The sequence below is a fragment of the Leptonotus elevatus genome, chromosome 3 (genome assembly GCF_054856555.1).
Source record: "Leptonotus elevatus isolate MCC_2025b chromosome 3, RoL_Lele_1.0, whole genome shotgun sequence".
Taxonomy (NCBI): Eukaryota; Metazoa; Chordata; class Actinopteri; order Syngnathiformes; family Syngnathidae; genus Leptonotus; species Leptonotus elevatus.
The window spans coordinates 27,593,529-27,612,568 of record NC_141241.1 but is presented as its reverse complement, the minus strand read 5'-3'; the positions used below and the strand labels follow the sequence as shown (position 1 = coordinate 27,612,568).

At 43.2% G+C, this 19,040-nt stretch overlaps 1 protein-coding gene across 2 annotated transcripts in view; it reads left to right on the top strand.

Annotated features, from left to right (window-relative positions):
- The window catches only part of LOC147178085 (SH3 and multiple ankyrin repeat domains protein 2-like), a 238,302-nt gene that overhangs the window by 92,834 nt on the left and 126,428 nt on the right, over positions 1 to 19,040 (top strand). For both annotated transcript variants that reach the window (XM_086070562.1, XM_086070563.1), the window contains one exon: positions 12,301 to 12,367. In XM_086070562.1, coding sequence (XP_085926688.1) covers positions 12,301 to 12,367 — 67 coding nt within the window. The remainder of the gene's footprint in view (positions 1 to 12,300; positions 12,368 to 19,040) is intronic.

Sequence of the window (19,040 nt, the reverse complement as noted above, 5' to 3'; positions counted from 1 at the left end):
TTGCACTTACCTCAATGAATTATGGTCCTTTAGTGGCCCACATCTGGCATCCACAATGTGGGCCACATAAGACCCATATCTAAGCCATAGCTGGGCCAGACAACTGGTGCTGGATATCAACCGTAATTCAGATTTAACTAAGCCACTTCATTCATGTGCCATACTGCCATATTTGACGCACCAAAACAAAAAAAAAAGACTCAACAACAATTTCTGTATTATTAAAAGATGGTTCATTTGAAGAACATTTTCAGTCTTTCTTCCAGAAGAAGCAGAAACATAGGGTGACCTACAAGAGTGGAGGTAGGAGTACATAGGTAGACTACATCTTGTGTAGACGGTGTTATCTGAAGGAGATCAGCGACTGCAAAGTAGTGGTAGGTGAGAGTGTAGCCAGACAGCATAGGATGGCAGTGTGTAGGATGACTCTGGTGGTGAGGAAGACAAAGACGGCAAAGGCAGAGCAGAGGACGAAATGGTGGATGCTGAAAAAGGAAAAGTGGTGTATGACTTTCAGGAAGGAGTTGAGACAGGCTCTGGATGGTCAGGAGGTGCTTCCAAATGACTGGACAACTACAGCAAATGTGATCAGGGAGACAGGTAGGACAGTCCTTGGTGTGTCATCTAGAGGGAAAAGAGATAAGGAGAAGTGGATCCAGAGAAAGAGGTTAGCTAAGAAGAAGTGGGACACTGAGAGGACTAGAGAAAGTAGACAGGAGTACAGGGAAATACAGCGTAGGGTGAAAGTAGAAGTGGCAAAGGCCAAACAAGGGGCTTACGATGACTTGTATGCTCGGTTGGATAGTAAGGAGGGAGAGACTGATCAATACAGGTTGGCAAGGAAAAGAGACAGAGATCGGATAGATGTGCAACAGGTTAGGGTAATAAAGGATAGGGATGGAAGTATGTTAACAGTTGCCAGTAGTGTGATGGGAAGATGGAAAGAGTACTTTGAAGAGTTGATGAATGAGGAAAATGAGAAGAAAGAGAACGAAGAGTAGAACATTTGTGAGCAGCAGTAGGGTTTCATGCCAAAAAAAAGAGTACCACAGATGCAGTATTTGCTTTGAGGATGTTAATAGAGAAGTACAGAGAAGGTCAGAAGGAGCTCTATTGTGCCTTTGTAGATCTGGAGAAAGCTTAAGACAGGGTGCCCAGAGAGGAACTGCGATTTGGTATCAGGAAGTCTGGAGTAGCAGTATGTTCAAGTGGTGCAGGACATGTATGAGGACTGTAAGACAGTGGTGAGGTGTGCTATAAGTGTGACGGAGGAGTTCAAAGTGGAGGTGGTACTACATCAGGGATCAGCTATGAGCCGTTTCTTGTTTGCTATGGTAATGGACAGGATGACAGATGAGGTTAGACAGGAATCTCCATGGACTATGATGTTTGCAGATTGTGATCTGTAGTGAGAGCAGGGAACAGGTGGAGGAGAAGCTAGAGGTGTGGAGGTTTGCCCTGGGAAGGAGGGGAATGAATGTTAGTCGTAGCAAGACGGAGTATCTGTGTGTGAATGGGAGGGACCCAAGTGGAAGAGTGAGGTTACAGGGAGAAGAGACTAAGAAGTTAGAGGAGTTTAAGTATTTAGGTTCAACAGTCCAGAGCAGTGGAGAGTGTGGAAAAGAAGTGCTGAAGCGTGTGCAAGCAGGCTGGATGTGGCAGAGATGAAGATGCTGAGGTTCTCTTTGGGAGTGACCAGGATGGATAGAATCAGGAATGAGTACATCAGAGGGACAGCATATGTTAGAGGCTTTGGAGATCGAACACACAACGTCACGGAAAGGAAACAACCACTCTTCCACTGAGCCATCCCACCCCAGTTTAATTTTCTGTCACTAGTTTCAACATTTGGGTGTGATGGAAGGTAGTGTGCCTTGATTCATATTAGTTTATAGGTGTTTGTCCACCTGACTGTTTCCTTACCAAGGATTGTACACCAATGTATGTGTCAAACAAACTAGACCAAAATGTATATGAAGCCATAAAATGTCAAATGTAAAACAGGAAAATAAAATACTTACCCTTGAATCGCTACCAAAAAAATGGCAAAAGCTGTTCACCGTTGTTTTACATTTGACATTGTCAGGTGAACAAACACCCACAAAGTATTATAAGAATCCGAAGAGCTGAGGCGAACTACCTTACACCACATCCAAATATTGAAACTAGTGACAGAGAACTTACAGCAGTGGTTGTCTGCCATCCCTGAAGTTTTGGGTTTGATCCTGTTGAACACCTTTTAATAATACTGAAATTGTTGAGTCTTTTTTTATGTGAGTCAAACATAGCACATGAATGAAGTGGCTTAGTTAAGTTTGAATTAAGGGTGATATCCGGCACCAGTTTTCTGGCCCAGCGTAAGGCCACAGTAGGGCCAGCTATGGCTTAGATATGGGCCATATGAGGCCCACATTGTGGATGCCAGATGTGGGCCACTAAAGGACCATAATTCATTGAGGTAAGTGCAAGTTGCTTGTGTGACCCACCACTGGGCCACACCATATTTACCAACTGGGAAAGGTCATACAGCTTCTGTATAATAGCCTAAATAGTAATGATAACAAGCAAAAGCATACAAGGGGCACCCTCAGATTGTCTGGTTCACACGGCAGGAGAATTGGCCCGATTTTAGCCCGGAATTTCCAATCCCGACAATCGTAAGGATGCGCCGACATTCAAACAATAATCTTAACAGATAATCATGCCGTGTGTGTGTTGACACCACACACGGCTCATACCGATATCGGCCCTTGGAAGGACCTCCTGTCATGACGGACCTGAGTGGTTGAGGGATAGTGGACCCAAATGCAGGCAATTAAGAGAGTGAGACAGGAATTAAGTGCAATATAATAGGTGAACAAACAACCATGACTGGATTGGCATGGACAGGATGTAACTGGACTGGGCCTGACATAGCGTAGTTCGACTGGACAGGTTGTCGTGACTGGACAGGACGTGACTGGGCTGGTCGTCGAGACTGGACAGGACGTGACTAGACTGAAGCGAGTGTGACTGGACAGGACGTGACTAGACTGGAACGAGCGTGACGTGACAGGACCTGATTTGCCTTGACTTGACTTGACTAGCTGTAGAATGGCTATGACTTGGCTGCGGCTATGAAGATGGCTTGGCTGTGACGGACATTTGGCTGTGACGGAAACTTGGCTGTGACGATGACTATGCTGTGACAAAAGTTTAGCTGTGACAAAGGCTTGGCTGTGACAAAGACTTGACTGTGACGAAAGCTTGACTGTGATGAAGACTTGGCTGTGACAGAGACTTGGCTGTGATGGAGACTTAGCTGTGACGGAGATTTGGCTGTGACGGAGACTTGGCTGTGACAAAGACTTGGCTGTAACAGAAACTTGGCTGTGACGGAGACTTGGCTGTGACAAAGACTTGGCTGTGACAAAGACTTAGCTTTGACAAAGATGAGACACACAAACTTCCACACATTACGTCGACAATGCACCCACACCGACTGGACAAACACAACAGACTAAATACACTAACACTAATGAGACACACCTGGGGAAGGGAAGACACACACAAGTGGACGTGGTTAGACAACGAGACAAGGGAAGAAACCAGGAACACATGACAAAAACACCAACCACAGATAAAAACAACAAGAACACCCATAACAAACAAAAACCCAACCCCATAGAACCGAAACGTGACACCTCCGACTTGAAATCGGTGATCTTCCACATGTTGGTATTGTTTTGGCCTGACTTTGCTCCGTGTGCGGAGTGCCCCTAGGACAAACCACCACACAGCCAATCAGAAAGTGAGCAGGCAAGGAAGACAATGGGGAATCCAAAATCAAAACAGTCATGACGCAGCAGAAAGTCAGTGCTTGCACTATTACACTCTTTTTTTTTATCCACACACACATACTACACGAACAAACGTGGTCTCCAGGGAAGCAAACCCGCGCCACCAGCACCGAGGGCAAACGATGCCTCGCCACCCAGAGCCCATTTACACTCCTTTAAAAAAAGCCTTTTCTTTTTATGCCGCTTTTGCGGCTGAAAGCAAACCAGGAAGTTTCGCAACTGGTCCTGCATGTTTGTTGACTCAGAAGTCACGTTTAATCTCGAGAGATTTTGCGAGACTTCCTGTCACATTCATAAATTAACTCGGTTCATGTGTGCTGTGTTGATTGTGCCATGTGGCTGCACACCACTTACGGTACGTTCAAAACTGTTACTCCTGTGATTTTTTCTCTTCACGTGTGGCGTCTCACAGTGTATAAGTCATCCGACAATTTTAAAATCTTGCCTTGTGAACCAGGCTTAACCAAACGGCACATGCTAGCAATGCTCTTGACTTTCCAAATGGTTGGAATGTAGCAGAACACGCTTGGAGTACATTTACGAACGCACCTAAAGGAATCAAACAGTGCTCTACTCTGTCCAAATATTTGTAGCTGGCAACATTTTATGTAATTACATTTTTAGAGGAGGATTCCAAAATATTATATGTCAATAATGCTTTTTGTATTGTCTACAATCACACTCATTTGAAATGTGTTATGATTGAAAATATTGCATTAGTACAATACATGACTATATATTTCTATGGGCAGAATACTGTTAAGGACACGCTTCTCGTTAATGGTAGCTCTTTATTTGTATAATCATCAGGTCTAACCATCCTTAAAGAGAGTGGGCACGCTGCACATTTGACTATTGCTCGCAGCATCATTAGTAGCCACATTATTAACCCGGGAGCTCAGGCACAGCTGAATGAGGCACGTGTTTACATTGTGCTGATGTTTGTGCTACTAATTAGATCACTGTGTGGGTGTGAGACTATATCGTTTGATAATGTGTCAGACTCAGTGCAGTGTCTAAATGTGTGTGTTTGTGTGTATATCACAGCCCAGTTCTTTATTCTAAACCAAATAAACAAATAAACAAAATGTAGCTGTCAAATGTCCATTTCTCTTTCATAAAGGGCATTTAAGGTGGGAAAACACTATGCTTCTTCTTTGCTGTCTTTGATATGTCCTCTTTTCTATCTACCCTCTATGCTCTTCCAAGCTTTTCATTCTATAATGGACCTCATTTAATGTACCATTCTGTTTATTAGAATCTCCAAGTTATTTATATCTTCTTGTTACCAACTTTTCACTTTTCTCATCTTTTTCTTTCTTCCATAATAACCCACAAGAGAGACAGACACATCTGGTCATAGAGGAAAATTGCTAAATTCAGGACTTCTGTGTCTATCATAACAGAAACATTGCAGAATTTGCAGGTCCCCAACAAGGCTGTGCAGCTAGCAGGCCAAACAGACTGCAAGGCGTATTCCACAATGTAATCTTTCATTTTTAACTGTGGGCAACATTCGGGCATCAACAGCGTAAACGTCCTGCAGAGGCCTTCAAAGTCAAAGGAAGCTAGCTGTTCTCCCTCCTCTGCCGTAATGGCTTATGAGAAATTTAGACGGTACTGAGGGGAGTTGTAATTTCCTCAGCAACCTCTGGGGGCACCACGTTGACTTTGCTTGTTTGTAGGCGCAAAAGAAACGATAAAAAACCTCCATCCATCCATCCATCCATCCATTATCTACCGCTTATCCGGGGTTGGGTCGCGGGGGCAGCAGCTTTAGCAGGGAAGCCCAGACTTCCCTCTCCCCATCCCAAGGTGTTCCCAGGCCAGCCGAGAGACATAGTCTCTCCAGCGTGTCCTGGATCGTCCCCGGGGCCTCCTGCCAGTGGGACATGCACTCTCCAGGGAGGCGTCCGGGAGGCATCCGAACAAGATGCCCGAGCCACCTCAACTGGTTCCTCTCAACGCGGAGGAGTAGCGGCTCAACTCTGAGTCCCTCTCGGATGACCGAGCTTCTCACCCTATCTCTAAGGGAAAGCCTAGTTACCCTGCGGAGGAAAACTGCGGTGGAAACTCATTTCGGCCGCTTGTATCCGGGATCTTCTTCTTCTTTCGGTCACGACCCACAGCTCGTGACCATAGATGAGGGTATGAACGTAGATCGACCGGTAAATCAAGAGCTTTGCCTTTCGGCTCAGCTCCTTCTTTACCACAACGGATCGATACAGAGCCCGCATCACTGCAGACGCTGCACCGATCCGCCTGTCGATCTCCCGCTCCAACCTACCCTCACCCGTGAACAAGACCCCAAGATACTTGAACTCCTCCACTTGGATTTTCATCCCAACCGCTTCACACTCAGCCGCGAACCGCTCCAGTGAGAGTTGGAGAGCACGGCTTGAAGAAGCCAACATCACCACATCATCTTCAAAAAGCAGAGATGCAATGTTGAGGCCACCAAACCGAACGCTTCGGATGCGCCTAGAAATTCTGTCCATAAAAGTTATGAACAGAATCGGTGACAAAGGGCAACCTTGGCGGAGTCCAACCCTCACTGGAAATGAATTCGACTTACTGCCGGAAATGCGGACCAAACTCTGTCATCGGTCGTACAGGGACCGACTAGCCCGTATCAGGGGGCTTGGTACCCCGTACTCCCGAAGCACCCCCCAAAGGACTCCCCGAGAGACACGGTCAAACGCCTTCTCCAAGTCCACAAAGCGCATGTGGAATGGTTGGGCGAACTCCCATGCACCCTCGAGGACTCTGCCAACCACACTGCTCCTCCTGAATCCGAGATTCGACTTCCCGACGGACCCTCCTCTCCAGCACCCCTAAATAGACCTTACCTGGGAGGCTGAGGAGTGGGATCCCTCTATAGTTGGAACACATCCTCCGGTCCCCCTTCTTAAAAAGGGGCACCACCACCCTGGTCTGCCAATCCAGAGGCACTGTCCCCGATGTCTATGCGATGTTGTACAGGCGTGTCAACCACGAAAGCCCCACAACATCCAGAGCCCTTAGGAACTCCGGGGCGGATCTCATCCACCCCCAGGGCCCTGCCACCGGGGAGCTTTCCAAACACCTCAGTGACTTCGACCCCAGAGATAGGGGAGCCCACCTCAGAGTCCCCTGCTTCCTCAAAGGAAGGCGTGTCGGTGGAATTGATGAGGTCTTCGAAGTATTCTCCCCACCGATTCACGACGTCCCAAGTCGAGGTCAGCAGCACCCCATCTCCACTATACACAGTGTTAATGGCTCACTGCTTTCCTCTCCTGAGACGTAGGATGGTGGACCAGAATTTCTTCGAAGCCATCCGGAAGTCGTTTTCCATGGCCTCACCGAACTCCTCCAATGTCCGAGTTTTTGCCTCAGCGACCGCCGAAGCCGCATTCCGCTTGGTCAGCCGGTACCTGTCAGCAGCCTCCGGAGTCCCACAGGCAAACAAGCCCCAATAGGACTCCTTCTTCAGCTTGACGGCATCCCTTACACCAGCGGGTCCGAGGATTGCCGCCACGACAGGCACCAACCACCTTACGGCCACAGCTCCGATCGGCCACCTCAACAATGGAAGCGCGGAACATGGTCCACTCTGACTCAATGTCCCTCACTTGCCTAGGGATAAGGGAGAAGTTCTGCCGGAGGTAGGTGTTGAAACTCTTTCTGACAGTGGATTCTGCCAGACATTCCCAGCAGACCCTCACAATACGTTTGGGTCTGCCCGGTCGGACCAGCATCTTACCCCGCCATCGGAGCCAATACACCACCAGGTGGTGATCAGTTGACAGCTCCTCCCCTCTCTTAACCCGAGTGCCCAACACATACGGCCGCAAATCCGATGACACGACTACAAAGTCGATCATCGAACTGCGGCCTAGAGTGTCCTGGTGCCTAGTGCAAACCCTTGTGTTTGAACATGGTGTTCGTTATGGTCAGTCCGTGGCGAGCACAGAAGTCCAATAACAAAACACCGCTCAGGTTCTGATCGGGGGGGCCGTTCCTCCCAATCACGCCCCTCCAGGTCTCACTGTCATTACCCACGTGAGCGTTGAAGTCCCCCAGCAGAACGAGGGAGTCCCCAGGGGGAGCGCTCTCCAGCACACCCTCCAAGGACTCCAGAAAGGGTGGGTACTCTGAGCTGCTGTTCGGTGCATAAGCACAAACAACAGTCAGGACCCGTCCCCCCACCCATTCACTGGGGTAAACCCCAACGTACAGGCGCCTAGCCAGGGGCAATGAGTATGCCCACACCTGCTCTGCGCCTCTCACCGTGGGCAACTCCAAAGTGGAAGAGAGTCTAGCCCCTCTCGAGAGGATTGGTACCAGAACCCAAGCTGTGTGTGGAGGCGAGTCCGACTATATGTAGTCGGAACTTCTTAGTCTCGCACACCAGCTCGGGCTTCTTCCCTGCTAGCTTCAGTAGCCGGGGGTTGGACTGCCAAGGCCCCCGCCTTTGGCTGCCCCCCAACTCACTGCGCACCCGACCCCTTTGGCCCCTCCCACCGGTGGTGAGCCCATGGGAAGGGGGACCCACGTTACCTTTTCAGGCTGTGCCCGGCCGGGCCCCATGGGTATAGGCCCGTTCACCAGACGCTCGCCTTCGAGCCCCACCTCCAGGCCTGGCTGCAGAGGGGGGGCCCGGTGACCCGCGTCCGGGCAAGGGAAACCAAGATCCAAAGTTTGCATTCATCATTGGGGTCTTTTGAGCCATGCTTTGTCTGGTCCCTCACCTAGGACCTGTTTGCCATGGGTGACCCTACCAGGGGCATGATGCCCCATACAACATAGCTCTTAGGCTCATTGGGACGCGCAAACCCCTCCACCACGATAAGGTGATGACTCACGGAGGGGATAAAAATCCTATTATCAAGTATTCATAATCTAAAGTTGCTACTTAAATTATTTATGGAGTTCTTTGCTTTAATAAGATAATTACTAATCCACCACATTTCAAACATTACCACGATGATAAAGTTTTTGAATCCGCTAAGCTTACTAATTAGCTAAACTTAGATGGCTGCAGAAGTTACGCACGTCATTCATTTGAAATAGACATAGAGGTTGTGTACAAAGATAAACAACAGAAGTCACTTGATGTCAGTCAAGTACATAGAAACCGTTTATGTCCCGAATTATGTAGACTTCAGATTAATTAGGAGCGGCAGGATTCTTGAAGATAATACCGATAGTGACCGCTGGAGGGCACTGTTGTATCGTATAACTTCCAAGGGGCGTTGTTTCCAAAAACATACGGCTGATTCCTGTAGATAGACCAGACCATAAAAGTGGTCTGGGGACTGAAAAGCAGTTTTATCGCTAGTCTGCTTGCTAAACAGGCTTTTAGATCTCGGTAGGCGCTGAGGTATGTGTTTCCTGTGGGTTGTAAAAATGAAATCTAGTCCCTGCAGGAAGGAATTTCGAAGAGTTTTTCTACTGGAACCGTCTCTGGTTGGTTTGAGAAAACACAAGGTTGAGGCTTGCACACACATTCCCCAGGGGGAAGTGTTTAAAAAGGCAAAATAAAAAAAAGTTAAGGGTGACGGGCAATATTTGTTACACCACTGAGAATGAAAACACCACCTCTGGCCAGAAGTGATCATCAAGTGGACCACTGACATCCTCCTATAGTTACTGGACTGTTTCTCATAGCTTGAGTGAAGTGTCTTTGAGCACACTATTCTGCATGGATGAATCCGGCCGGGTGTTTGGACACCAAAAAGCATGGATCAAGTTCTGTATCAAGTTGCTCCCCTTTGCCTTCAGCTCTGAGAACTAGTGCTGCTAGATAGGACTTGACTACGGATGATCGGCAAAAAAGAAACTGACTACAAGTGGTGAATTGAGAACCACCTCTCAGACAACAAACCTAGGCAGGTGTGGCTGATCATCATTTGAAGAAGGATACATAGTATTGTAGTAGCTAAAGAGATGGACACATGCTTGGCCACTTTGAGGTCCCAACCCGGCAGTCTGCATTCACACTACCTCAGGCCCAGCCAGCTTCCAAACCAAAAACACACCAAATTGTTTTTAATCCAACATTGAGCAGCCATGACTTGATTGTGGATACACATGACGATTGGAACCTTGCAATAGTGATTCTCCATGTCATAGTTAGAATTTATGAGAACCCTCCCGCATGTTATTTGCCATAATTGACTAATAACATAATTTCTTACTCCTCATTAGTACTCTTGATTGGTGAGCCGAACTGCTCCCACCCTCCCAGTTTTAGCAGACTCATTTTCGGTGTTCACGTCAGCTGCAAGTGCCCAACTATAATCTTGCTTCTCCTTCCCTCCCCCAACACTGTATTTATTTCTGTTATACACAACCATATGTCTCCATGGCAACCAGAGGGGGACAGGAAAAGAATCAATGTGAGGGCAGTGAAATGGTGTTGGCAGTAGCAATGGTGATAGTGGGTGGTGCGATGATAATGAAGAATACATTGCACTTGTCTTTCCAGTTGCTTTTGTGTGTGATTTTTTTTAGTTGTTTTTTTCTTGCATCATCATTTAAAATGGCACTAGAAAGAATTTAAAGCTTTAAAGATGTATTGTGCCATTTTGCTCATAAATCAATCGTTTTAAGTAATATGGATTTATTTATTTATTTATTTTAATTACAGTGCCCTTATCACCCTTTCTAATGAGGCCCTGTTGAAAGCAGCTGGTTTTGGGGTGCTGCCTTGCCTTATACAAAATTAAAATGAGCCACTGCTCACCTTAAAACCAAGTCACCAAATTACACTACAATTAGTGTGTCACTCTTTCAATCTACTGTATATGCATTGAACACATGCAGCAGGCACATAACTAAACACATCTACAGACATGTCTTATCACATAGCTGAAAAAAAGTATTTTGTTATACAACTACATTTTATATAACTACATATTAGTTTTTTATCAATACAATTTTGGAACATCTGACTGATCTAAGAACTTAGAGCCGGTCTCAAGTAGAAAAAAAAAATCACAATTTTTTCTGTTTGTCTGGGTCATTTCAGCACACTTGCCAATCAATTGGTCTCTCCCAAAGCAGTTTTATAGGCGTACCCCAAGTTTTAAACACAATGTTACACATTGATCAGGCAATGACCAATCACAGCTCACCTGTTTTCTGAAGCTGCGCTGTGATTGGTTGTTGAGACCAAAAAATATTTGCTAAAGACAGCCCTAGTCTCTGTCAGAGATAGGGTGAGAAGTGCGGTCATCCAGGACTCATTATTAGGCATTGACCAATCCAGTGAGCTATTGTCTGTGTTGAAAGTGTCACAACACTTGACTGTTGCTTCACACATCACAAACCTGAAGTCATCTACAACGTCAAATTTAAGATGACAAGTTCAGCTAACACGGTTGTCATTTGGTCCCAATAGGTTACTGGCACTGCATCCCATCCTCTGCCTGTGCACGGTGATCATGTGTTCTCTCCAGAGTAGTCTGTCAAAGATTTGTCACACATGCCCACACAATGTGAAAATGGAAGATACATATTGTTAGCTTGCAATGTGGTCACCATTCACATTGAAAGACATGACATGACCCTTTCCTGTCACCTCCAAGGGAGGTGTTTCATTTTCTAGATAGGGACTTGAGATACTTACTCAATGAACTGCTATTTAAGTTTAATGTAAGCCTTTGTATTTATAATTAGAGCCATACATTACATTAAAGAACTAATCAGGGGAAAAAAAGTTCCGTACCTATGTGCAGCGTAATCAAAAGAGACCCCCAAGTGTTGGGTCTGAGAAATTCAGTGTTTAGAAGAAGGTCAACTGTGTAGGAAGGGGGCAGAGTACCGCAGCTTTACAACACACTTGCTCTCCATTGCTCTCTTCTTCCTCGTATTTATTTATTCTGCAGAATTCAGAGCAGGCATGCTTATATAATGCTGCCGGGTTTCCCTTGAGTCCATGTGTGTGTGTGTGTGTGTGTGTGTGTGTGTGTGTGTGTGTGTGTGTGTGTGTGTGTGTGTGTGTGTGTGTGTGTGTGTGTGTGTGTGTGTGGGTGTGTGTGTGTGTGTGTGGGTGTGTGTGAGACAGATTATTAGATTCCTCGGTACAGATGGTTAAAACCACAAGATTAGAGGTCAGAGGAATCCGTGACTAGTTCATTAAAGGCGGGGGAAGAATAATTTCATTTTATTGCATTCAACTTGAGTGATCGGCATCCTGAAAGAGATTAGATCAAATATATACAGCTCCCTCATTTCTGCTTAAATATTTTTTTCTTTTTTCTTTTTAGATAGTTTAGTATTGTTCATTTGGTAATCTTACCGATTCAACATGTCATCATCATTGCTCTCTCTTTTTTTTTCTGTTTCTACTTAAATCCGTTGACACATGAATAATACACACCTGCTTGTGAAAACTAATACAGCTTTCCCAATATCGTTTAGCTGAAAAAAAAATTCAGAGCATTCTTAATTCGAGTTTCTTGATTTCTCTCTTCAGGTTGCGATTATTGCTGGGAACTTCGATCTTGCTGAATTTATCAAGAACCACAAAGAGACTGATATAGGTGAGTAATAAGACGATATAGTGCGGGCCTGGTTCCATTCTCCTTCCATCCCTCATCTTTTCTTTCTCAGACACCAGTGCATATTTCCGAATCGCTGCAGGGATACATTACAAATCCTCCATGCCACGATCTTTTTAAACGACCTCCCAGTATAATCTCCACTATGGGATTAGGAGTAGCAAGAGGATAAAAGTTTATGTTTACACCAGCTCAATCTCTGTCCGATTAGGCTGAGAGAAAAGACCAATGCTTTAGATGCCTTGATGGCTAGGAGTGGCCGTTATGTGGGATTTCCATTGGTTGCTTTCCTCAGGTTTTACTGTTCCATCCTTTGTGTGTGTGTGGGGGGGAGGGGGGGGGGGGTGCGTGCGTATGTGTGTGTGTGGGGGGGGGGGTGTTGTTATACAACATGATGCTCAGTTTCGTGCGTGGTGTGTAGGATTTGGGATTAAGATGTCAGAGTTTTTTTCTGTGTTCGTGTGAGAGTTGATAAGGTATTTAAAACACTTTAAAATTTGATAGAATTGTTTAGGAATAGTGTGATTCTTGAGTGTGGAGTCCTTCATTCACTCCCAGCCATTTTCACTGAAGCAACCCCCTTCGCTCCTGGCTGTTTTAGTGGATTTTGACTGATATTTCAAGTCTCACAGAATATTCAGTTTTATTGCTATAAAAAATTTGAACCTACCAAAAGAAAGATTAGAGTCTCTTCTTTCAACAAGAAAAAAATAATTTAATCTGTTTACGTTTTGCAGCAATTAGCAATAGAATATAGCTAAGTTTCTTATTATTCACAAATCTGTTTAGAACTGTGGAAAAAAACTGCTTTTTGCATCATGGCCCAAGCCTGGCCTTGATCTCTTGTACTCAGCTGCCACCTGCTGGCCGTTTTTGTAATAACTATAATTGTTTCAACCTTTCTCTTCAGTTCAGAGGCTGCATCAAAGCCTTCTGTATGCTCTAGCATAAAAAACATTTTTAAAAAACTTAGAAATACGTTTTTTATGGAGCATAGTAATACTGTATTGAAAATGCATCTTTGGGTGATACATGTAACAACAACACAACACAAACATGCACAAGTTGATCTTAATTATTAAAGTTAATGAATAAAACAAGAGAGGTTTTTTTTAGACCAATGCCAGACTCAGCTTTTGATTAGTAGCGGATATCAATACAAAGTACCAGTACCACTAGTAGTTTTGATACATAAAATTTCCCAAAAGGAAACAATGACAGATAATTTTAAATAATACCTATCTATCCCAATATAGCATTTTTTTCCTTGAAACTGCATGAAATTAATGGCAATTTTCTATTCTTCTTATTTCAAATTTCTAGTTCCTTCTTCGTAAAACGGCCACAAGAGACTGACCGATTCTGGTAACATGGAACATTCTTAATTTTTTTTTGAAATGCCAGAAACAAAAATTATTGCGACAGATCGTCTATTAAGCGTTGCAATTTTGAAGCTTCTTAACTCTTTGACCGCCAAAAACGTTTAATAACGTTTAGTAAAATCCAAATGAGTGCCGCCAAAGACGTTAAAAGACATTCACTATGTTTTTTTTATTTTTGGGGGGAAACGGGTGGAGGAAAGCCTTGACAAGCTGTGCTGAAAGTATCAAGCAGGTCGAGTTAATATAATGACTATTTTTGGGCACTAGATGGCAGCGATGACTCTCTTTGGACAAGATCGGGTAGGCGTCAGTAGAAGACGTGAGGCGGAGCTAGAGTGTTGAGGGGAGAATGGCTGAGGAAGCGAAAATGGCGACCGGTTGCAAGCAGCTCATGCTTGAGCATTTTTTTCAAAGACGAAAAGCATCGACCAATGCTAAAGAGCACATTGATGATGATGATGGTGACTCTGAGGTTGACGCCGAAGTTGGAAGCGTTGACACCGAAGTTGGAAGCGTTGACGCGGCGGCTTCGATCGCGTCGTAAAGCTCACCGGCTAGCGATGCTAACGGCGGAAAACGAGCACTTCTGCACAGGCGGACGTTCAATCGGACGATGAAGAGTACCCCGAGTCCAATGCATATTCATCGGAGGAGTGGGTACAGTCTGATCACGGAGAAGACACTGGTTCTGGACTACGATGCCACCATGAATGGAGTGGATAAGATGGATCAGAACATCTCTTACCACCCGGTATAGGAACTGAAGTACATGAGGAAGCCAGACGTAACACCAGGTCACCGTATCATGATCCTGAGAGTAGACTTGATGACAACATGGCCAAACACACACTGCAGTATATATCTGCTACTCCCCGGAAAAAAAGGCCGGCAAGAAAGTGCACGCGAAGGGGCAATCGCAGTGAAACTAATCTGTGGTGCAAATCCTGCTGCGTCCCCTTGCACGCAGGGGAGTTTTATACAATATACCTCACAAAAAGAAAAACTGTGTAGTTGAAACATCCACACAATTGTAAATAGTACCACAGTTGTACACATTTGTAAATAGTTTGCCAAATTGTTTTGTCAAATTGTTACACTGTTGTAAATAAACGTATTTTGCTATCAAAAAACACTTTTTCATTGTTGGTGGTGTTTTACAGAAGTAAAGCACTGTTTAGGTGTTTGTGGCATCATTCATGGAAAAAAAAAAAGGTGTCAAATTCACTAGAGTGCATGAAATAATATCGTTTCACAAAAAGCTTGATTTCTCTGTATTTTGGTCCAAAACAGAGCATTTGGATGAAACTAACCTATTTTCTATTGTTGATTACTGAAACACGGAATAAGGTAGAAACTAACTTTTTTTTTCTGATGAAAGATGAGAGTTCAATCTTTCATCTGGTAAAAAATGCTTAAATCAGCTGGCACCCACATATCCTCTTTTCTGAAAATGCTTGGCAGTCAAAGAGTTCATGGCTGATTTGGAGACTTTTTTTTCTCTAACTCCGTAATATGTATGCAGAACTTCCAATTCCCTTACTTCAACCTTACTTAGGCCGAAACTTAATACGTTACAATTTGGCAATTTTCATGTTTTTTCAAAACTATAATTTTAGTCAGTCAGTGTGGGTGCCATTTTTACGAATTATTGATCCAAACTGGAAAAAGAAGGAAAAGAAGATTTATCCAAATTGTTGAAAAGTGCTTGCTCTCTTTAATGACGCAATGTTAACAGTTGAACAAACTTTTTTCTCCTGAAAAGTGACGATTTTGGATGTGGCAGTCGCAGTGGTGTGCAAAGGGCGGAGCTGACGGGGTGGGGGCCCACGAATGTACTGAGGGGGGCGTCTACATATATTGAAAGTTTATCAGCGTTTTGGGAAGAATTTGGGGGTTTGTATAAATAAATAAATACCCCACGCCAAGAGTATGTGGCCCATGGGCTGCCAATTGAGCATCCCTGTGTTACAGTTAACACACAATTTAACACCCATTCTATGGGATTTAAGTAAATCAGATCCTGAGTGTTTAAACAAGTGCAATGCCAAAAGCGAACAAACTTCAGCTCAAGCTGCGTCTATCCTTATTTTACCTTTTGAACCCAATGAGGCTCTATAATGCAGTACATGCTGTACTGTATCAGAGTTGGCCATTTGGATTTGCATGGTTAATGTGTAACATTACCAACATTTCACACTCACAAATATATGTTAGGGATGCACCAAAATAAAAACGTTTAGCTGAAACCTAAAATAAACAAGGAGAAATGCCTGGCCAAAAACACAGAAAGACATTGTTCCAATTTTTTGTATTTTAGCATTTTTATTATTATTTTTTATTTTTTTGCTACAACTATATACTTACCTAAGTAAAGTCAAGGTATTGCAAATGCGTAAGGTAAAAAATAAATAATAAATAAATTAAATAGATAGGTGGGAAGTCGGATTTGTCTCACTCAGATTGTCCCAGTTTTTACCTCAAAGCGTTTGAGGAAATTGTAAACAACAAAGATGGCCGATTCTGATCAATTGTTTGTTGTTCAAGTTAACGCAGTCATTCCAAATCACGTTGTGTTACGTGAACCTATGTCAAATTAAAGTAACAACAAATGAAGATAAATATCTGTTTCAAATTACGTTTTGTCATTCGCGGTCTGTCTCTCCATAGGGTTCATCATTGACGAGTAATGTCAGATTGAAGCCAGTCTTTGAAGTCCGACTTCCCACTTTCCTAGAATGTAGCATACTTTCATCGCACATTGCCTCACAGCAGCCAATTTGCTTCAGAAACCGACTACGTCACACTCAATAAAATTGAAATTTTTTATATTATACCGACATTACAGCTGTGATAAATGTAATTACCACAACAAAGTTGGCGTTGGACTTGACTGTATATATTCTATATATTCTATATTTATATACCAGCATTGATTTGTCTAGCCTCCAGGTTTATTTAACATTGTGCAGTAGTTTTATCCAACATTACTAGTGAAATACACAAATCTTTATTTGGATTGTGGTTCAGCCCAGTTTGCGAGGTTGTAGAGCACAGAGTGAGCTTGGGGATTACAAGGGCCTCGGAGAAAATGAGAAAATATGAAAAAGCAAATAAATATATTAAAGAAAGAGAAAAAGATGAGTTTGAGTGGGAAATGAATGAAAAGAGAGACACAAATTTAATCTAATCTAAAAACATAATCCTGCAAATGTCGCTCTCATGGACACCATTCACTAGTGGGCAGAATCAGACAGCACTGACCTGACCAACTTCTACTGTAAATGGAACATAGTGCAGGATTACCTTCAAACACAACCAAAATGAAACCTCCCTCTCTCTTCATATCAGGCAAATGTTTGAATTTTAGAGAAGCTGTTCGTTCAGTCTGTGTATTCTTGTGCTTGGACATCTTTGCTTTGTTTTCACTGATGTGTCAATGTTGCATGTTGAGATGGGACAATTTTACTCCTGGATCTTCCACTGGCCACCATGGGCTCAGCCTGTTGCAGAGGTGGGTGCCCCGTGTTTTCTACTCATGTGTGTGTTATTCTCATTGGTGTGTGGGCAATGTGTAGGCTACGCCACACGCAGGGGCGTGGTCACATGGAGACGTGCGGACCTCGTAGACACGTCAAGCAAAAACCAAGTTAACACCACTATGCCCCTAAACAAGTCTGTTGACAAAACTAACCATTCCACCCACAGGTCTGTCCAGTGACTGGATAAATTTTAGCTAACATTCTTTTGTTGTGGAAACAAGACAATTAATGGCTCACAGTGTGGGTGGTGTTGGCGGGGGGTACAACAATTCATTTGGAGGTAACTTGTGTTGCTTTATCACTTTGCCTTTAAATAAATCATTAATTGCCACTAAGTAACTTAAATGAAATCATCAACACAGTGTTTTCTTCTCCTTTTGATATTTATTGATAAGATGAATAAAATAATAAAATATTTTTCACACAAACTTCACAAAATAAAAAGCACCCAAAAAATAATCATATAAAATAGTACAAAATACAAAATGCACTGTAAATGAAAAGTATTGTTCGCAGTTCACTGTGGTGTCATGCACTGACATTCCAACAACTAAAGAGTAAATTCCTTTGCTCGCTGGCTCAAGTAACAAACATGTTTCCACGATGTGAGCTTGTGTTTTTTTGCATTTTCCATGTCGGCGGGCAATGTTCAAAATGTACCCGCTGACAAAGCATAAACTGCCCTGGCTGTCGGTGGTTAACTGGGCTTCTTTGAAAAAGGACAAAAAGTGGGCCTGGTGGCTGAAGTCTTTATTTATTTATTTTATTTACTTTTTCAAACATGTATTGTCTACCGGGCAAAGAATGTTAACCACGCCGCCCGTGTCTTTCCAACTGTAAGCATGGATGTCTGTGACTGACTGACGGACTGACTGACAAATGTGCACTGAAGCCAATGAATCTGGTGCGTACATGACTATTTTCAGTATGTATGTGCACCTACGCACTACTTATGTGTACCCCTGTTTATATAATACTGTTGATGGAACCTAAGACCGCTTACAGAGTGGACAGACACAACAAAATAAGGATACGAAACATCAACAGCTTTTTGAAAGAGGTGAGCTTTGTTCCCTGTGGATATCTAAAAATAAAAAAAATAGTAGGATTTTTTATATTTCTTTTTATTTTCTAGATCAAATATTATTTAAATTAATGAATTAAATAAAAAAAGAATAATTAAACATTCCAAAAATGGATGAGTCAAAATGTTTAAGTTGTCAGAAAAAGAGACAAAAGGTGGAGAAAAAGTTTTTAAAAAATACCTAAAATGTCCAAAAAGTGACCATAAAATGTTCAAAAAGGAAGAGGAAAAGCAGAAAATTACCATAAAATGCCCATGAAATTGCTAAAAACAGCAGAGAATAACATTTTTAAAAGGCAGGAAAAAAAAGTTTAATTAGTAACCATAAAACGTCCCAAAACAAAAAAAGAACGGCAGAAATTTGCCATAGAATGTCTTTGGAATTCAAAAAAAAAAAAAAAAAAGGCAAAACAAAATAAATAAAATAAAAAATTAATAGGCCAAGGAGGCAGAAAATTATTACAATTAAAATATGTGCATAAAATTGCCAAAATTGTCAGAAATTTGATGCATCAGACAAATAAAAAATGTATAAAAAACAAAGTCTGAAAAATTACCCCCAAAAAATCAAAAAATGGAAGACGAAGGATAGAAGAACATTTATCTCTTGGATGCTGCATATTTTAGTGTTGTGGGGCAGCTCAAATTAG